This window comes from Heterodontus francisci, chromosome 22 (assembly GCF_036365525.1).
Source record: "Heterodontus francisci isolate sHetFra1 chromosome 22, sHetFra1.hap1, whole genome shotgun sequence".
NCBI lineage: Eukaryota > Metazoa > Chordata > Chondrichthyes > Heterodontiformes > Heterodontidae > Heterodontus > Heterodontus francisci.
The window spans coordinates 80,255,818-80,275,775 of record NC_090392.1 but is presented as its reverse complement, the minus strand read 5'-3'; the positions used below and the strand labels follow the sequence as shown (position 1 = coordinate 80,275,775).

General features: G+C 50.8%; 1 protein-coding gene across 7 annotated transcripts in view; it reads right to left on the bottom strand.

Moving 5' to 3' along the window:
* Positions 1–19,958, bottom strand: part of bcl9l (bcl9 like) — a 150,571-nt gene that overhangs the window by 25,868 nt on the left and 104,745 nt on the right. For 6 of the 7 annotated variants that reach the window (XM_068054147.1, XM_068054146.1, XM_068054143.1 and 3 more), the window contains exon 4: positions 1,688–2,067. In XM_068054147.1, coding sequence (XP_067910248.1) covers positions 1,688–2,067 — 380 coding nt within the window. Of the gene's footprint in view, positions 1–1,687; positions 2,068–7,137; positions 7,291–19,958 lie in introns of those variants that run through there. The other variant, XM_068054148.1, reaches the window with a different exon arrangement.

Here is a 19,958-nt window from a genome sequence, read left to right as displayed (position 1 = left end):
GGCTATTTGATAACATGAAGCGTTTTTAGGAAACTGTCCAACAGGCTGACAGAACTGAACGGACTGACGACACGGAAACGCCTGTGCAACAGCCACATAAATACTGCGGCTATAAGAGCAGGTCAGAGGGTGGGTATTCTATGGTGAGTAACTCACCTCCTGGCCATTGTTCCCTGTAACACCTTCTTGCTGTCCATGGCTGGCTTGTTGTATTGTACTGTCCCTTTAAGATTGACATGCGGCCAGCATCTTAAAGGGAAGGTTGCTTGTGTTTCCTGCACAGCACATTCCCGATTGCGGAGTGGCCGTGCATATGGACAACTTAGAGGGAACACTCCTCCTGACTCCCCAAAGCCTGTCCTCCATCTACAAGGCACAAGTCAGGAGTGTGATGGAATACTCCCAACTTGCCTGGATGGGTTCAGCTCCAACAACACTCTAGAAGCTTGACATCATCCAGGACAAAGCAGCCCACTTGATTGGCATCCCATCCACAAACATTCACTCCCTCCACCACTGACGCACAGTGGCAGCAGTGTGTACCATCTACAAGATGCACTGCAGCAATGCACCAAGGCTCCTTAGACAGCACCTTCCAAACCTGCAACCTCTACCAACTAGAAGGACAAGGGCAGCAGATGCATGGGAACACCACCACCTGCAAGTTCCCCTTCAAGTCACACACCATCCTGACTTGGAACTATATCGCCGTTCCTTCACTGTCACTGGGTCAAAATCCTGGAACTCCCTTCCTAACAGCACTGTGGGTGTACCTACCTCACATGGACTGCAGCGGTTCAAGAAGGCAGCTCACCACCACCTTCTCGAAAGAATTAGGATGGGTAATAAATGCTGGCCTGGCCAGTGACGCCCACATCCCAAGAATGAATCAAAAATACAAACATCATGAAACTCACCTTGAAATCACAATACAACATTTTTCCAGAAATACAACTGGATAAACGAATGCAAAGCAGTTCAGAAAAACACCATTTCAAAACCATATGATTTCGGTGAGCCTTCCCAGCGTACAACAACTTGAATCGTTTAACTTATCCAAAATGCTGCAGTCCGTGTTCTCACCTGTATAAAGTCTCACATTTCCATCCAACCCCACCAGCGCTCAAAACGTCACTAGCACCTTGTAATTCAGTGAATTGACAGCAACATTTTCATTCTTGCTTTCAAATCCCTTCATGACCGCCACCTGCCTTAGAAATCTCCCCTTGCCTTGAGCAGCAGCCATATAAAGCGATATAGAAAAGGTTCTTTGCTCCTCCTCTCCATCGGTGGCTGTTCATTCACATACCACACTCCTGCGCTCTGAAGGGTAACTGATACGGTAGATAGAGAGAAACTATTTCTGCTGTTTGAGCCAGACCCCTCAGAAGTGAAATTAGAAAACAATTCTTCACGCTGAGTGTGGTAGAAGGTTGAAACTCACTTCTTCAAACGGCAATTGATGCTACATCAATTCTTAAATTTTCAAACTGAGGTTAATAGATTTTTTTTTTAAACCAAAGGTATTAAGGGATATAGACGAAAGGCAGGTATATGGAGTTAGGTCACAGATCAGCCACGACCTCATTGAGTGGCAGAACAGTTTCGAGGGGCTGAATGGCCTCCTCCTGTGCTCTGCAACTCCTTGTTCAGGTCTCTTGGCTCCACCACCTCTGCACAAACCCACCTTTCGATTCCGTGTCTATGACGGGAGTACCGGCTTCCCGCTGATCTCCTGAGTCCGCAGAGATACTCCTTTCCCGTTTCACTTTCCCCTTCAGCGCTCCGAGATTTGACACTGAATTCTGGCTGCCTTTCAGTCCAGAGTTCCCTGGAGAGATCTGACTGGATTTTCCGCCGTGACTGCCCGTTCCCGCGGCTTTTGACCCCAGGCCGCAGGGCGTTCCCTGGCTCGCATTCGGGGGCGGGGCACTGCTGTTGACCGGCTTGCCGTGATTGGTCAGTTTACTGTCCGGGTGCATTTGATTGGATGCGGGTTTCGGTGATGGGACTGGAGGGATCCGGATTTCTGTCTCGTGTTTTATTTTCAAACTGTTTTCAGAAAATCTGCAACAAAAAAAGTTTTTAAAAATATTAAAACAGTGAGATTTTGCAATCACATGAATCCTGACCCCATCTGGCAATGCTGGACGGAATCACACCGCAGGACAGCCATGTTCAGCGCAGAGACAACACAGCCACATTAACAATTCATCGATCGCAAACTAATATTTACAACATGTCAGATGAAAAGGACCGAGTTCACAGGATGGTTTAGATTCTGACAAACAAAGGTCACAGGAACAGGAGGAGGCCATTCAGCCCCTTGAGCCTGTTCGGCCATTCTGTGAGATCATGACTGATCCATTTACACCCGAAAATAGAAGCAAAATACTGCAGATGCTGGAAATCTGAAATGAAAACAGAAAGTGCTGGAAATACTCAGCAGGTCTAGCAGCATCTGTGGAGAGAGAAGCAGAGTTAACGTTTCAGGTCAGTGACCTTTCATCAGAACTCCATTTATACCCTGCCCAACAAGAATCTATCAATCTCGGAATTAAAATTATTAATTGTTAGCATCTACTTTTACTCTTTATGTGAAGAAGTGTTTCCTAACTTCTCTCGTGAATGGCCTGCCTCTGAGTTTAAGGTTATAACCCCTTGTCCTAGACACTCTCATCAGTGGAAAAGTTTCTCTCTCTCTATCCTGTCAATTCCATTCAAGATCCTAAAAACTGAAATCAAATCACTCCTTAATCTTCTATCTTCCAGGCAATATAAACCTAGTTTGTAGCTCACCACCACCTTCTCAATGGCAATGAAGGATGGGCGATAAATGCTGGCATAGCAGTGACGCCCACATCCCACAAACAAATATTTTAAAACACCCTCCTCGCTGATATGGGTGTGGAAGGTTAGCAATTCCTGGGGGGTGAGGAGGAGGCAGGGGTAGGGGCAGCAGAAATGCTCTCGGGGTAGAGCTGCGCCAACTTACAAAGAATGGGGATGGGGGAGCACCCAGCCCAGGCAAAGCACGATCCCAGATGGAGGGGGGGGACAATCCCCCAGTTGGTGCACTACATACAGAGCACAGGATGGGATAAACTCTGGGCTCTCAGTCTCTCTCATTCACCTCTAGCTGTTGGCTAACAGGCTGCATGGGGCAAGACAGGGGGAGGGGGAGGAAGCAGCTGCCCCATTTTCTTGAGGTATCTGACACTAAACAGGAGTAACACTACCACAGAGAGAAGACAGACCTGCTTTACAGTCATTGACCTACTCTTTGCGGTGTAGTCACTGTTGTAATGTAGGAAACACGGCAGCCAATTTGTGCACAGCAAGCTCCCACAATCAGCCATGTGACAACAACCGGATCATCTGTTTTTGTGATGTTGATAGAGGGATAAACATTGGCCAGGACACTGGGGAGAACTCCCCTGCTCTTCTTCAAAATAGTTCAAAGAGATCTTTTATGTCCACCTGAGAGGCCTCAGTTTAATGTCTTATCCAAAAGACGGCACCTCTGAGAGTGCAGCACTCCCTCAGTACTGCACTGCAGTGTGAGCCTCGACTTGTGTGCTCAAGTATCTGTAGTGGAACTCGATCCTACAACCTACTGACTCCGAGGAAAGAGTACTACCAGCTGAACCGCAGTTAACACTCACATAGATCATTTATATTTAACTGCAGGGACATAACAGGTGAATCAATATTGGCAAGAGAGTGTGTGAGCGAGTGTGACACAGAGTGAGCAAATCTAGTGACAGCAAAAGGGAGAAGTAGGAATAGAGAGAGAATTAATTGAGACTCTTAACAGGTTCTGGCTGGTGTCAGTCTGCTGGAATCCAACGGAAAGGCAGTGCTGATATGGGAGAAGCAGGGATAAAGCTCGTTGGGTAAGCAGGAACTGTCCACTTGAGAACACATGGTGAAATCATATGGAATCTTCACTGGAACTGAGCCCAGGTTGCAAAGCATGATCCCGGGCGGTTGCTCTCTTATGATCCCAGCCTTAGAATGCGAAATAGACTAGCCTCATTGCCAACAGGCCTGTTTTCATATCAGTCACCTGCCACACAGCATCAACCCAACTGACACCACACAACATAACTCTGATTCCAGAAACCGAGCAAATAAACACTGACCAGTGACTGTCACAACCGCACATTGGAGTCAGTGTACGGTCATGGATCGTCAGTCCTCACACACCAGATGACGTGTCAGCCATTCTCGGTGTGTAGCCCTCTCGCCTGAGTCGGAAGGTGTGGGTTCAATTCCTACTTCAGAGATCTAAAATCAATGCTGACATGCAGCACTGTACTGAGGGAGTGCTGCACTGTCGGAGGGTCAGTACTGAGGGAGTGCTGCACTGACAGAGGGTCAGTACTGAGGGAGTGCTGCACTGTCGGAGGGTCAGTACTGAGGGAGTGCTGCACTGTCGGAGGGTCAGTACTGAGGGAGTGCTGCACTGTCGGAGGGTCAGTACTGAGGGAGTGCTGCACTGTCGGAGGGTCAGTACTGAGGGAGTGCTGCACTGTCGGAGGGTCAGTACTGAGGGAGTGCTGCACTGTCGGAGGGTCAGTACTGAGGGAGTGCTGCACTGTCGGAGGGTCAGTACTGAGGGAGTGCTGCACTGTCGGAGGGTCAGTACTGAGGGAGTGCTGCACTGTCGGAGAGTCAGCACTGAGGGAGTGCTGCACTGTCGGAGGGTCAGTACTGAGGGAGTGCTGCACTGTCGGAGGGTCAGTACTGAGGGAGTGCTGCACTGTCGGAGGGTCAGTACTGAGGGAGTGCTGCACTGTCGGAGGGTCAGTACTGAGGGAGTGCTGCACTGTCGGAGGGTCAGTACTGAGGGAGTGCTGCACTGTCGGAGGGTCAGTACTGAGGGAGTGCTGCACTGTCGGAGGGTCAGTACTGAGGGAGTGCTGCACTGTCGGAGGGTCAGTACTGAGGGAGTGCTGCACTGTCGGAGGGTCAGTACTGAGGGAGTGCTGCACTGTCGGAGGGTCAGTACAGAGGGAGTGCTGCACTGTCGGAGGGTCAGCACTGAGGGAGTGCTGCACTGTCGGAGGGTCAGCACTCAGGGAGTGCTGCACTGTCGGAGGGTCAGCACTCAGGGAGTGCTGCACTGTCGGAGGGTCAGCACTCAGGGAGTGCTGCACTGTCGGAGGGTCAGCACTCAGGGAGTGCTGCACTGTCGGAGGGTCAGCACTCAGGGAGTGCTGCACTGTCGGAGGGTCAGCACTCAGGGAGTGCTGCACTGTCGGAGGGTCAGCACTGAGGAAGTGCTGCACTGTCGGAGGGTCAGCACTGAGGAAGTGCTGCACTGTCGGAGGGTCAGTACTGAGGAAGTGCTGCACTGTCGGAGGGTCAGTACTGAGGAAGTGCTGCACTGTCGGAGGGTCAGTACTGAGGAAGTGTTGCACTGTCGGAGGGTCAGTACTCAGGGAGTGCTGCACTGTCGGAGAGTCAGCACTGAGGGAGCGCTGCACTGTCGGAGGGTCAGCACTGAGGGAGCGCTGCACTGTCGGAGGGTCAGTACTGAGGCAGCGCTGCACTGTCGGAGGGTCAGTACTGAGACAGCGCTGCACTGTCGGAGGGTCAGTACTGAGACAGCGCTGCACTGTCGGAGGGTCAGTACTGAGACAGCGCTGCACTGTCGGAGGGTCAGTACTGAGACAGCGCTGCACTGTCGGAGGGTCAGTACTGAGACAGCGCTGCACTGTCGGAGGGTCAGTACTGAGACAGCGCTGCACTGTCGCAGGGTCAGTACTGAGGGAGTGCTGCACTGTCGGAGGGTCAGTACTGAGGGAGTGCTGCACTGTCGGAGGGTCAGTACTGAGGGAGTGCTGCACTGTCGGAGGGTCAGTACTGAGGGAGTGCTGCACTGTCGGAGGGTCAGTACTGAGGGAGTGCTGCACTGTCGGAGGGTCAGTACTGAGGCAGCGCTGCACTGTCGGAGGGTCAGTACTGAGGGAGTGCTGCACTGTCGGAGGGTCAGTACTGAGACAGCGCCGCACTGTCGGAGGGTCAGTACTGAGGGAGTGCTGCACTGTCAGAGGGTCAGTACTGAGGGAGTGCTGCACTGTCCGAGGGTCAGTAATGAGGGAGTGCCGCACTGTCCGAGGGTCAGTAATGAGGGAGTGCTGCACTGTCCGAGGGTCAGTAATGAGGGAGTGCCGCACTGTCCGAGGGTCAGTAATGAGGGAGTGCCGCACTGTCCGAGGGTCAGTAATGAGGGAGTGCCGCACTGTCCGAGGGTCAGTACTGAGGGAGCGCCGCACTGTCCGAGGGTCAGTGCTGAGGGAGCGCCGCACTGTCCGAGGGTCAGTGCTGAGGGAGCGCCGCACTGTCCGAGGGTCAGTATTGAGGGAGTGCCACACTGTCCGAGGGTCAGTACTGAGGGAGTGCCGCACTGTTCGAGGGTCAGTATTGAGGGAGTGCCACACTGTCGGAGGGTCAGTACTGAGGGAGCGCTGCACTGTCGGAGGTGCTGTCTTTTGGATGAGACATTAAACCGAGGCCCCATCTGCCCCCTCAGCTCGATGCAAAAGATCCCATGACGCTATATTGAAGAGGAGCAGGGGAGTTCTCCGCTGTGTCCTGGACAATATTATTCCCTCAATCAATATCACAGAAAAAGATTAAATGGTCATTATCACATTCCTGTTTGTGCGCAAATTAGCTGCTGTGTATCCTACATTACAACAGTGACTACACTTCAAAAGTACTTCATTCACTGTAAAGCGCTTTGGAACATCTGATGTTTATGAAAGGCACTATATAAATGCAAGTCTTTCTTCTTCCCTCACACCTAGCCACAGATTTCTGCCATCACCACACTGGTTTCACCAGAAACCACTCCTCACTCCAGCGAGACTGCATTTACACAGCTCAATAGTTGTGAATATTCAACTTTTGACACACTCTGTGACCTGGGCACTCAACAGGTCAAGGACATCAACCTCCAAGTATATTCAATAAACATCAGTGGCCTGAAATCAGCACAATGTGATTCTGAGAACTGTCTGAATAACTTTTTAAAAAATTCACTCCATTTTTTGGAATATTAACAGAGATCAGTCCCCCAGTCTTGTCCCTTTTGTTAGACAAATCTCTAGGCATTTCTGTACTCACCCAGAAGACAGCTCTCCCTCACAGTCCTGTCCCGTGCTGCCTGCACAAACACTAAGTTACAGTACAAGACTCTGTCTCTAATCCCTTCGACACATTAGGTGGGCGATATGACCCTGGTCACTCACACTTGCAGCCGTCTGCTTCCTTACATTCAGAGGCTGCAATCTTCGCATCTACACAGCTTCCTCCCCTCAACAGCTCACTTCAAACGCAAGTATGACTCACGCCTGAAACCACAGCCTGTCGCTACACGATTTATATGTGTGGAATTCAGTCACTCAGATCCTTGCTCTTCATCTCAGGCATAAACAAAGGACCTGGTTAGTTTTCTCTAACACTGTGACTGTCGAACTTGCTGTATTCTCCTGTACCTGTGACACACGCCCAATACAAATCTGTCTGAACTTCACGAAAACACTCCCCAACAAAATACAAAACAAATTCATTTTAGAACTGATCTGTCACTGGTTGAATGACAAGGGGTTTACAAGCACTGCATTCTCAAACAGCTCAAACTGCAAGGCACAAATCTGGACGGTACAAGACTGGGTGAAGAGGGAGCTCCCAACAGGTCAGTGACATAGGGTAAGATCAAGCCAGGCTATCACAGACCAGCCTTGTTCCTTCAAACACTGACAACAGCCCCAGATTTACAGATTCTGATCATCAATCACTGTGAGCCAGGGATTCAGCAGCTGGTGCACATGGCTTAGAACATTAACCGTGTCAAAAAATGAATCAGAGGAAAGTAACAATGATCTGATCCGTATCCCAGTGAGAGAGGATTCCCTGCACTGGCTGAGCATCAAACCAGACAGAGTGCTGGAGGTAACTGCCTGGGTATTGTGGAATGTCAGGGCAGCAGAAAGGCTCAGGACCCAGGTCTCCTTCGCTTGGAGACAAAGAAATCATTCTGAAAGGATAGGATTGGGGATTTTCCAAGATCCTGAGAGTGGGACTGACTCGGGGCAAATTGATCCCCGAGGCCAATTCCAGGGGGACAGGATAAATACGAGGAAGTCAGGAGTAAGGGATGAAGTCAGCCGGAAACATTTTTTTGTAAAAGGGTTACACGGAGTTGGTTATCAGGTGTTGAAATGAGGTCAAGAGAGCACTAGATGCTTCTGGAGAGAGCAGAGGTTTGAGGGGTGTGGGGGAAGGTGGAGTGTGGTTAAGGGATATGGGTGCAGGGAGTGGGGGTTGAGGGGTATGTGGTGGAGTGCTAGCTTTGGGCATTACAGGCACTGCTGTGTAACCACCGAATCTCCCAGCCTGACTGCCTGTCGCATCCAGCAGCCATGTGATGGGCCTCCTCTCTCATTATATTCATCAAGTTCAGCTGGTTCAGTAGCTCCCCTCCCCCTCACCCCTTCCCCCCCCCACTTACCCGGGGTGCCCAGAATACACACATTGTGTCATGGTTGTAAATGCCACTGGTGTGCAACAGTGAACAGGAGAATTCCCCCACCCACCCACCGACCTGCCCACTCACTCACAGCCAGGTGCTGAAGCAGTGATCAATTTGAATTACAGTAACATACAGCAAGGAAAAGCCCCTTTTGTTTCTCCCCCACCCTTCACACACATACACTTTCCAGTAATTCACTGCACGCCTCCCCGAGTGGACGGCTGCAGGCAGCACACACACACCTCCATCAGATGGCAATAAGAGGGAGGCAGAGGGAAATTCTAAAGTTAGTTACAAGGGAAAAACATTGTACTGGCAGCATAAAAATGGGCAAGGGGATGTGTTTCGGAGAAAGGATCGAGAGGAATGGTAGGTTGAGGGATAAGGGGAGAAGGTGGATGGGATTGAGGGATATGGGGAGAAGGTGGGTGGGATTGAGGAATATGGGGAGAAGCTGGGCCTGATTTATCAGAAAACAATGGGCTAGTAGGAGCTAATGTTGCTTCCATTGCTAAACAATTGTATCTGATTGTGTACATGTACACAGTGATACAAAGCAGGGGGCAGAGGTTCACTGACCTGTCATTTCAAACAGAACTTTTGGGATTTCGTATAGTCAGAGACCCTGCAGGGACAAGCTCCAGGATTATTGACAGTGCACCTGGGATAGGGAGAAGGGTATTAAAAACAAATGTCAGCCAGGGTTTCTCCCATAAGCCCATCTCATAAACCCTAATGAATGCCCAAGGACCAGCACATGTGGGCCCCAGACTCGAGTGAGAGTCAGTGTGTATTCGGAACTGTACCCCAGTGAGAGTCAGTGTGTATTTGGAACTGTACCCCAGTGAGAGTCAGCGTGTGTGGAACTGTACCCCAGTGAGAGTCAGTGTGTATTTGGAACTGTACCCCGGTGAGAGTCAGTGCGTGTGGAACTGTACCCCGGTGAGAGTCAGTGCGTGTGTGGAACTGTACCTCGGTGAGAGTCAGTGCGTGTGGAACTGTACCCCGGTGAGAGTCAGTGTGTGGGTGGAACTGTACCCCGGTGAGAGTCAGTGTGTGGGTGGAACTGTACCCCGGTGAGAGTCAGTGTGTGTGGAACTGTACCCCGGTGAGAGTCAGTGTGTGTGGAACTGTATCCCGCTGAGAGTCAGTGTGGGTGGAACTGTACCCCAGTGAGAGTCAGTGTGTGGAACTGTACCCCAGTGAGAGTCAGTGTGTGGGTGGAACTGTACCCCGGTGAGAGTCAGTGTGTGTGGAACTGTATCCCAGTGAGAGTCAGTGTGTGGGTGGAACTGTACCCCGGTGAGAGTCAGTGTGTGTGGAACTGTATCCCAGTGAGAGTCTGTGTGTATTTGGGACTGTACCCCAGTGAGAGTCAGTGTGTATTTGGAACTGTACCCCAGTGAGAGACGGTGTGTATTTGGGACTGTACCCCAGTGAGAGTCTGTGTGTATTTGGAACTGTATCCCAGTGAGAGTCAGTGTGTGTGAAACTGTACCCCAGTGAGAGTCAGTGTGGGTGGAACTGTACCCCAGTGAGAGTCAGTGTGTGTGGAACTGTACCCCAGTGAGAGTCAGTGTGTATTTGGAACTGTACCCCAGTGAGAGTCAGTGTGGGTGGAACTGTACCCCAGTGAGAATCAGTGTGTATTTGGAACTGTACCCCAGTGAGAGTCAGTGTGTATTTGGGACTGTACCCCAGTGAGAGTCAGTGTGTATTTGGGACTGTACCCCAGTGAGAGTCTGTGTGTATTTGGAACTGTATCCCAGTGAGAGTCAGTGTGTGTGGAACTGTACCCAATGAGAGTCAGTGTGTATTTGGAACTGTACCCCAGTGAGAGTCAGCGTGTGTGGAACTGTATCCCAGTGAGAGTCAGCGTGTGTGGAACTGTACCCCGGTGAGAGTCAGTGTGGGTGAAAATGTACCCCGGTGAGAGTCAGTGTGAGTGGAACTGTACCCCGGTGAGAGTCAGTGTGTGTGGAACTGTATCCCGGTGAGAGTCAGTGTGGGTGGAACTGTACCCCGGTGAGAGTCAGTGTGTGTGGAACTGTACCCCAATGAGAGTCTGTGTGTGGGTGGAACTGTACCCCGGTGAGAGTCAGTGTGTGTGGAACTGTATCCCAGTGAGAGTCAGTGTGTGGGTGGAACTGTACCCCGGTGAGAGTCAGTGTGTGTGGAACTGTATCCCAGTGAGAGTCTGTGTGTATTTGGGACTGTACCCCAGTGAGAGTCAGTGTGTATTTGGAACTGTACCCCAGTGAGAGTCGGTGTGTATTTGGAACTGTACCCCAGTGAGAGTCTGTGTGTATTTGGAACTGTATCCCAGTGAGAGTCTGTGTGTATTTGGAACTGTATCCCAGTGAGAGTCAGTGTGTGTGAAACTGTACCCCAGTGAGAGTCAGTGCGGGTGGAACTGTACCCCAGTGAGAGTCAATGTGTGTGGAACTGTACCCCAGTGAGAGTCAGTGTGTATTTGGAACTGTACCCCAGTGAGAGTCAGTGTGGGTGGAACTGTACCCCAGTGAGAATCAGTGTGTATTTGGAACTGTACCCCAGTGAGAGTCAGTGTGTATTTGGGACTGTACCCCAGTGAGAGTCAGTGTGTATTTGGGACTGTACCCCAGTGAGAGTCTGTGTGTATTTGGAACTGTATCCCAGTGAGAGTCAGTGTGTGTGAAACTGTACCCCAGTGAGAGTCAGTGCGGGTGGAACTGTACCCCAGTGAGAGTCAGTGCAGGTGGAACTGTACCCCAGTGAGAGTCAGTGTGTGTGGAACTGTACCCCAGTGAGAGTCAGTGTGTATTTGGAACTGTACCCCAGTGAGAGTCAGCGTGTGTGGAACTGTATCCCAGTGAGAGTCAGCGTGTGTGGAACTGTACCCCGGTGAGAGTCAGTGTGGGTGAAAATGTACCCCGGTGAGAGTCAGTGTGAGTGGAACTGTACCCCGGTGAGAGTCAGTGTGTGTGGAACTGTATCCCGGTGAGAGTCAGTGTGTGTGGAACTGTATCCCGGTGAGAGTCAGTGTGGGTGGAACTGGACCCCAGTGAGAGTGAGTGCGTGGGTGGAACTGTACCCCGGTGAGAGTCAGTGTGTGTGGAACTGTACCCCAGTGAGAGTCTGTGTGTATTTGGAACTGTATCCCAGTGAGAGTCAGTGTGTATTTGGAACTGTACCCCAGTGAGAGTCAGTGTGTATTTGGAACTGTACCCCAGTGAGAGTCTGTGTGTATTTGGAACTGTATCCCAGTGAGAGTCAGTGTGTGTGAAACTGTACCCCAGTGAGAGTCAGTGCGGGTGGAACTGTACCCCAGTGAGAGTCAGTGTGTGTGGAACTGTACCCCAGTGAGAGTCAGTGTGTATTTGGAACTGTACCCCAGTGAGAGTCAGTGTGGGTGGAACTGTACCCCAGTGAGAGTCTGTGTGTATTTGGAACTGTATCCCAGTGAGAGTCAGTGTGTATTTGGAACTGTACCCCAGTGAGAGTCAGTGTGTATTTGGGACTGTACCCCAGTGAGAGTCTGTGTGTATTTGGAACTGTATCCCAGTGAGAGTCAGTGTGTGTGAAACTGTACCCCAGTGAGAGTCAGTGCGGGTGGAACTGTACCCCAGTGAGAGTCAGTGTGTGTGGAACTGTACCCCAGTGAGAGTCAGTGTGTATTTGGAACTGTACCCCAGTGAGAGTCAGTGTGTATTTGGAACTGTACCCCAGTGAGAGTCAGTGTGGGTGGAACTGTACCCCAGTGAGAGTCAGTGTGTATTTGGAACTGTACCCCAGTGAGAGTCAGTGTGTATTTGGAACTGTACCCCAGTGAGAGTCAGTGTGTATTTGGAACTGTATCCCAGTGAGAGTCAGCGTGTGTGGAACTGTACCCCAGTGAGAGTCAGTGTGTATTTGGAACTGTACCCCGGTGAGAGTCAGTGCGTGTGGAACTGTACCCCGGTGAGAGTCAGTGCGTGTGTGGAACTGTACCTCGGTGAGAGTCAGTGCGTGTGGAACTGTACCCCGGTGAGAGTCAGTGTGTGGGTGGAACTGTACCCCGGTGAGAGTCAGTGTGTGGGTGGAACTGTACCCCGGTGAGAGTCAGTGTGTGTGGAACTGTACCCCGGTGAGAGTCAGTGTGTGTGGAACTGTATCCCGCTGAGAGTCAGTGTGGGTGGAACTGTACCCCAGTGAGAGTCAGTGTGTGGAACTGTACCCCAGTGAGAGTCAGTGTGTGGGTGGAACTGTACCCCGGTGAGAGTCAGTGTGTGTGGAACTGTATCCCAGTGAGAGTCAGTGTGTGTGGAACTGTATCCCGGTGAGAGTCAGTGTGGGTGGAACTGGACCCCAGTGAGAGTCAGCGTGTGTGGAACTGTATCCCAGTGAGAGTCAGCGTGTGTGGAACTGTACCCCGGTGAGAGTCAGTGTGGGTGAAAATGTACCCCGGTGAGAGTCAGTGTGAGTGGAACTGTACCCCGGTGAGAGTCAGTGTGTGTGGAACTGTATCCCGGTGAGAGTCAGTGTGTGTGGAACTGTATCCCGGTGAGAGTCAGTGTGGGTGGAACTGGACCCCAGTGAGAGTGAGTGCGTGGGTGGAACTGTACCCCGGTGAGAGTCAGTGTGTGTGGAACTGTACCCCAGTGAGAGTCTGTGTGTATTTGGAACTGTATCCCAGTGAGAGTCAGTGTGTATTTGGAACTGTACCCCAGTGAGAGTCAGTGTGTATTTGGAACTGTACCCCAGTGAGAGTCTGTGTGTATTTGGAACTGTATCCCAGTGAGAGTCAGTGTGTGTGAAACTGTACCCCAGTGAGAGTCAGTGCGGGTGGAACTGTACCCCAGTGAGAGTCAGTGTGTGTGGAACTGTACCCCAGTGAGAGTCAGTGTGTATTTGGAACTGTACCCCAGTGAGAGTCAGTGTGGGTGGAACTGTACCCCAGTGAGAGTCTGTGTGTATTTGGAACTGTATCCCAGTGAGAGTCAGTGTGTATTTGGAACTGTACCCCAGTGAGAGTCAGTGTGTATTTGGGACTGTACCCCAGTGAGAGTCTGTGTGTATTTGGAACTGTATCCCAGTGAGAGTCAGTGTGTGTGAAACTGTACCCCAGTGAGAGTCAGTGCGGGTGGAACTGTACCCCAGTGAGAGTCAGTGTGTGTGGAACTGTACCCCAGTGAGAGTCAGTGTGTATTTGGAACTGTACCCCAGTGAGAGTCAGTGTGTATTTGGAACTGTACCCCAGTGAGAGTCAGTGTGGGTGGAACTGTACCCCAGTGAGAGTCAGTGTGTATTTGGAACTGTACCCCAGTGAGAGTCAGTGTGTATTTGGAACTGTACCCCAGTGAGAGTCAGTGTGTATTTGGAACTGTATCCCAGTGAGAGTCAGCGTGTGTGGAACTGTACCCCAGTGAGAGTCAGTGTGTATTTGGAACTGTACCCCGGTGAGAGTCAGTGCGTGTGGAACTGTACCCCGGTGAGAGTCAGTGCGTGTGTGGAACTGTACCTCGGTGAGAGTCAGTGCGTGTGGAACTGTACCCCGGTGAGAGTCAGTGTGTGGGTGGAACTGTACCCCGGTGAGAGTCAGTGTGTGGGTGGAACTGTACCCCGGTGAGAGTCAGTGTGTGTGGAACTGTACCCCGGTGAGAGTCAGTGTGTGTGGAACTGTATCCCGCTGAGAGTCAGTGTGGGTGGAACTGTACCCCAGTGAGAGTCAGTGTGTGGAACTGTACCCCAGTGAGAGTCAGTGTGTGGGTGGAACTGTACCCCGGTGAGAGTCAGTGTGTGTGGAACTGTATCCCAGTGAGAGTCAGTGTGTGGGTGGAACTGTACCCCGGTGAGAGTCAGTGTGTGTGGAACTGTATCCCAGTGAGAGTCTGTGTGTATTTGGGACTGTACCCCAGTGAGAGTCAGTGTGTATTTGGAACTGTACCCCAGTGAGAGTCGGTGTGTATTTGGGACTGTACCCCAGTGAGAGTCTGTGTGTATTTGGAACTGTATCCCAGTGAGAGTCAGTGTGTGTGAAACTGTACCCCAGTGAGAGTCAGTGCGGGTGGAACTGTACCCCAGTGAGAGTCAGTGTGTGTGGAACTGTACCCCAGTGAGAGTCAGTGTGTATTTGGAACTGTACCCCAGTGAGAGTCAGTGTGGGTGGAACTGTACCCCAGTGAGAATCAGTGTGTATTTGGAACTGTACCCCAGTGAGAGTCAGTGTGTATTTGGGACTGTACCCCAGTGAGAGTCAGTGTGTATTTGGGACTGTACCCCAGTGAGAGTCAGTGTGTATTTGGGACTGTACCCCAGTGAGAGTCTGTGTGTATTTGGAACTGTATCGCAGTGAGAGTCAGTGTGTGTGAAACTGTACCCCAGTGAGAGTCAGTGCGGGTGGAACTGTACCCCAGTGAGAGTCAGTGTGTGTGGAACTGTACCCCGGTGAGAGTCAGTGTGGGTGAAAATGTACCCCGGTGAGAGTCAGTGTGAGTGGAACTGTACCCCGGTGAGAGTCAGTGTGTGTGGAACTGTATCCCGGTGAGAGTCAGTGTGTGTGGAACTGTATCCCGGTGAGAGTCAGTGTGGGTGGAACTGGACCCCAGTGAGAGTGAGTGTGTGGGTGGAACTGTACCCCGGTGAGAGTCAGTGTGTGTGGAACTGTACCCCAGTGAGAGTCTGTGTGTGGGTGGAACTGTACCCCGGTGAGAGTCAGTGTGTGTGGAACTGTATCCCAGTGAGAGTCAGTGTGTGGGTGGAACTGTACCCCGGTGAGAGTCAGTGTGTGTGGAACTGTATCCCAGTGAGAGTCTGTGTGTATTTGGGACTGTACCCCAGTGAGAGTCAGTGTGTATTTGGAACTGTACCCCAGTGAGAGTCGGTGTGTATTTGGGACTGTACCCCAGTGAGAGTCTGTGTGTATTTGGAACTGTACCCCAGTGAGAGTCAGTGTGTGTGAAACTGTACCCCAGTGAGAGTCAGTGCGGGTGGAACTGTACCCCAGTGAGAGTCAGTGTGTATTTGGAACTGTACCCCAGTGAGAGTCAGCGTGTGTGGAACTGTATCCCAGTGAGAGTCAGCGTGTGTGGAACTGTACCCCGGTGAGAGTCAGTGTGGGTGAAAATGTACCCCGGTGAGAGTCAGTGTGAGTGGAACTGTACCCCGGTGAGAGTCAGTGTGTGTGGAACTGTATCCCGGTGAGAGTCAGTGTGTGTGGAACTGTATCCCGGTGAGAGTCAGTGTGGGTGGAACTGGACCCCAGTGAGAGTCAGTGTGGGTGGAACTGTACCCCGGTGAGAGTCAGTGTGTGTGGAACTGTACCCCAGTGAGAGTCTGTGTGTATTTGGAACTGTATCCCAGTGAGAGTCAGTGTGTATTTGGAACTGTACCCCAGTGAGAGTCAGTGTGTATTTGGGACTGTACCCCAGTGAGAGTCTGTGTGTATTTGGAACTGTATCCCAGTGAGAGTCAGTGTGTGTGAAACTGTACCCCAGTGAGAGTCAGTGCGGGTGGAACTGTACCCCAGTGAGAGTCAGTGTGTGTGGAACTGTACCCCAGTGAGAGTCAGTGTGTATTTGGAACTGTACCCCAGTGAGAGTCAGTGTGTATTTGGAACTGTACCCCAGTGAGAGTCAGTGTGTATTTGGGACTGTACCCCAGTGAGAGTCTGTGTGTATTTGGAACTGTATCCCAGTGAGAGTCAGTGTGTATTTGGAACTGTACCCCAGTGAGAGTCAGTGTGTATTTGGGACTGTACCCCAGAGAGAGTCAGTGTGTATTTGGGACTGTACCCCAGTGAGAGTCTGTGTGTATTTGGAACTGTACCCCAGTGAGAGTCAGTGTGTATTTGGAACTGTACCCCAGTGAGAGTCAGCGTGTGTGGAACTGTATCCCAGTGAGAGTCAGTGTGGGTGGAACTGTACCCCGGTGAGAGTCAGTGCGTGTGGAACTGTATCCCGGTGAGAGTCAGTGTGTGTGGAACTGTACCCCAGTGAGAGTCAGTGTGTGTGGAACTGTACCCCAGTCAGAGTCAGTGTGTGGAACTGTATCCCAGTGAGAGTCAGTGTGTGAGGAATTGTACCCCAGTGAGAGTCAGTGTGTGAGGAACTTTACCCCAGTGAGAGTCAGTGTGTGTGGAACTGTACCCCAGTGAGAGTCAGTGTGTGTGGAACTGTACCCCAGTGAGAGTCAGTGTGTGTGGAACTGTACCCCAGTGAGAGTCAGTGTGTGTGAAACTGTACCCCGGTGAGAGTCAGTGTGTGTGGAACTGTACCCCAGTGAGAGTCAGTGTGTGTGGAACTGTACCCCAGTGAGAGTCAGTGCATGTGGAACTGTACCCCGGTGAGAGTCAGTGTGGGTGGAACTGTACCCCGGTGAGAGTCAGTGTGGGTGGAACTGTACCCCGGTGAGAGTCAGTGTGTGTGGAACTGTATCCCGGTGAGAGTCAGTGTCTGTGGAATTGTATCCTAGTGAGAGTCAGTGTGGGTGGAACTGTACCACAGTGAGAGTCAGTGCGGGTGGAACTGTACCCTGCTGAGAGTCAGTGCGTGTGGAACTGTATCCCGGTGAGAGTCAGTGTGTGTGGAACTGTACCCCAGTCAGAGTCAGTGTGTGGAACTGTACCCCAGTCAGAGTCAGTGTGTGTGGAACTGTATCCCAGTGAGAGTCAGTGTGTGTGGAACTGTACCCCAGTGAGAGTCAGTGTGTGTGAAACTGTACCCCGGTGAGAGTCAGTGTGTGTGGAACTGTACCCCAGTGAGAGTCAGTGTGTGTGGAACTGTACCCCAGTGAGAGTCAGTGTGTGTGAAACTGTACCCCGGTGAGAGTCAGTGTGTGTGGAACTGTACCCCAGTGAGAGTCAGTGTGTGTGGAACTGTACCCCAGTGAGAGTCAGCGTGTGTGGAACTGTACCCCAGTGAGAGTCAGTGCCTGAGAGAGTGGTGAGAAAAGTTGGAAAGTAGAAAAGAGCGTTACGAAAGAGTGGATTTGACAAAGTGGAAGAGAAGCTGATAGGTGAACAATGGAGAGGCTGTGAAGTGTCGAGCAGAGGCTGTGTGGGGCGGGGCAGAGTGTGCTCCCGCACGCCTGCACACAAATCCTGGCAAGATACACCCAAATGCTTCAGGATCAAAGAACTGCAGACTGCTCTCACTGGAAACACCAGCACACAGAGAGTGATTCTTGGACCACACCCTCCCTGCACAGTATTATCCTTCAGGTGTCAGCAGCAGTCACTGTTACGGACCAAGACAAGTCGTGATCAGGAGCTCCCCAGCCTCCCAACCTGTCCGTTACAATGCTCGGAAACACATAACACTGTGCTGTCCGTTAGGTGGAGGCTGTGTAACATGGGATGGAAGGATTATGGGGTAATCAGCCAGTTGAGAGGATCATGTGAGAGAAAACTGGGAGTAGGAGTGTGACAGCGATGATCAAAAAGGCTGAGGGTTATTTCTCTGGAAAGTTGGAGGCTGAGCAGTGACCTGGTAGAGGTCTTTAAAATTATGCAAAGTTTGTGAGAGGGGTGGACATGGAGAAGATGTTTCCACTTGTGGGGAGACCAGAACTAGGGGTTACGACCCAGAGAGTCGTGTGAATGTGTAACTCGCCAGCACAGGGAGTGGTTGAGGTGAATCGTATAGAGACATTTAAGGGGAAGCTGGATAAACACACTAGGGAGAAAGGGCGAGATGAAAAGGGGTGCGGGGGGTTGCTGGCTCTTGTGGAGCAGAAACACTAGCATGCAGCTGTTGCGCTGAATGGCCTGTTTGTTTCCTGTAAATTTGATACAACTCTCATCTGCCACATTCATGTTAATACAAGAGGAAAAATAAACATGGAACAGATTAAGTCATATCTTTGGGTATATGAGGGCACGGTTATACTGGTGTGGACATGGCCATGGTGGGTACACCCAAGATCAGAGGCCGAGCACACTGTCCGACCCTGATCCCTTGTACCCTGCCATTTCTCAGTCGGCCTATGTTACAGAACAAGTGGGTGCCTGGGCAGTGTCAGCTGCATTGACTCATAACAGTCTATCAAATGGCCCACGTCACAAGTGAACGGCTTTGGGTGTTACATCCCCCATGTGTTATTGCCCAACAACCACCGCATAGCTTGCTAACAATCCTGAGGACAGCTTAGCCGCAGCTGCCTGCTATAGATAAGGCATGCACGAAAAAGGACATTCCTTTATGGTCAGGAGCCGGTCAGAGAGATAAAGCAGGACTGAAACAGAAATGTGGATGTGAGGTTAAGGGGTTAAAGACGACAAAATGAAGACTTGCATTTCTGTAGTGCCTTTCACCTCCTCAGGACATTCCAAAGCCCTTTACAGCCAATGCAGTACTTTCTGAAGTGCAGCCACTGTTAAAATGTAGGAAATAGGGTAGCAGATTTGTGCACAGCAAGATTCCACAAGCAAATGAGATAATGATCCAGTTAATCTGTTTGAGACTGTGTTCCCCACTTTCTTCACAGTCTGTTCCTCCATTTAGCAATATTAAAAATTCACAGATTGGAAAAATAATTACAAACAGAATCAGGTGACCAGCTCCTCACCTGCCCGATTTTGCATCTTGCTGCTGGACGTGTTCAAGGTTTGCGACAGAAATCTGGAGCCTCCGCTGGTACAACCAGCATACGAGAAACCCATTCTCACAAGACCAGTACTAACTAAAACCATCGCCATGCAATTGCTATCGACTCACCAGCAACTGGAACCCTGCAGCTACAGTGGAGCTTGCTAAAGAAAAATGCACTGAAAACTAACTGTGGGCCAACAACTAGACCAAGGCTGGCAACGCAGCGAGCAGAGACCTGCTCGCAATCCAGGCAAGATCACCAGCGTGTAGGGTAACGCTCAGAGTTTCTGGGCCCCCGATCTCAGTCGGTGGACAAACATTTATCCCTTAACCAACATCACTAAATAACAGAAGAACTGGCCATTTACCACATTGCTGATTGCGGGATCTTACTGTGCACAAATTGGCTGCTGCGTTTCCTACATTACAACAGTGACTGCACTTCAAAAAAAAGTACTTCATTGGCTGTGAGGCACTTTGGGACATTCTGAAGTGGAGGAAGGCGCTAGAAAAATGCAGGTCTCTCTTTGTCAAATACTGGTGAGTTGCTGGCCAATCACAAATTCCAGGTGAGATTTATGCTCAGCTTTGGACTCAGACTCGTAGCTGAAGCAAGTATAAAAAGCAAACTTCAGACTCCCAACGCAATCTTCAGAAACTAGAAAATGACGAACTGATCCCAGAAGGAACTCTTCGAATCTGGAAGATTCATAAAACCTGGAAAACCTGTTCATGGGAAAGGATGCTCAGGAACGGGGAATACTGTTTGAAGCAGTGGGTCATCATGGGCTGGATTCAGGATTTATGGCAATTAAAAGGCTGGCCAAACAGAATCAATAAGACAGAAACCGTTAATCACTTTTCAA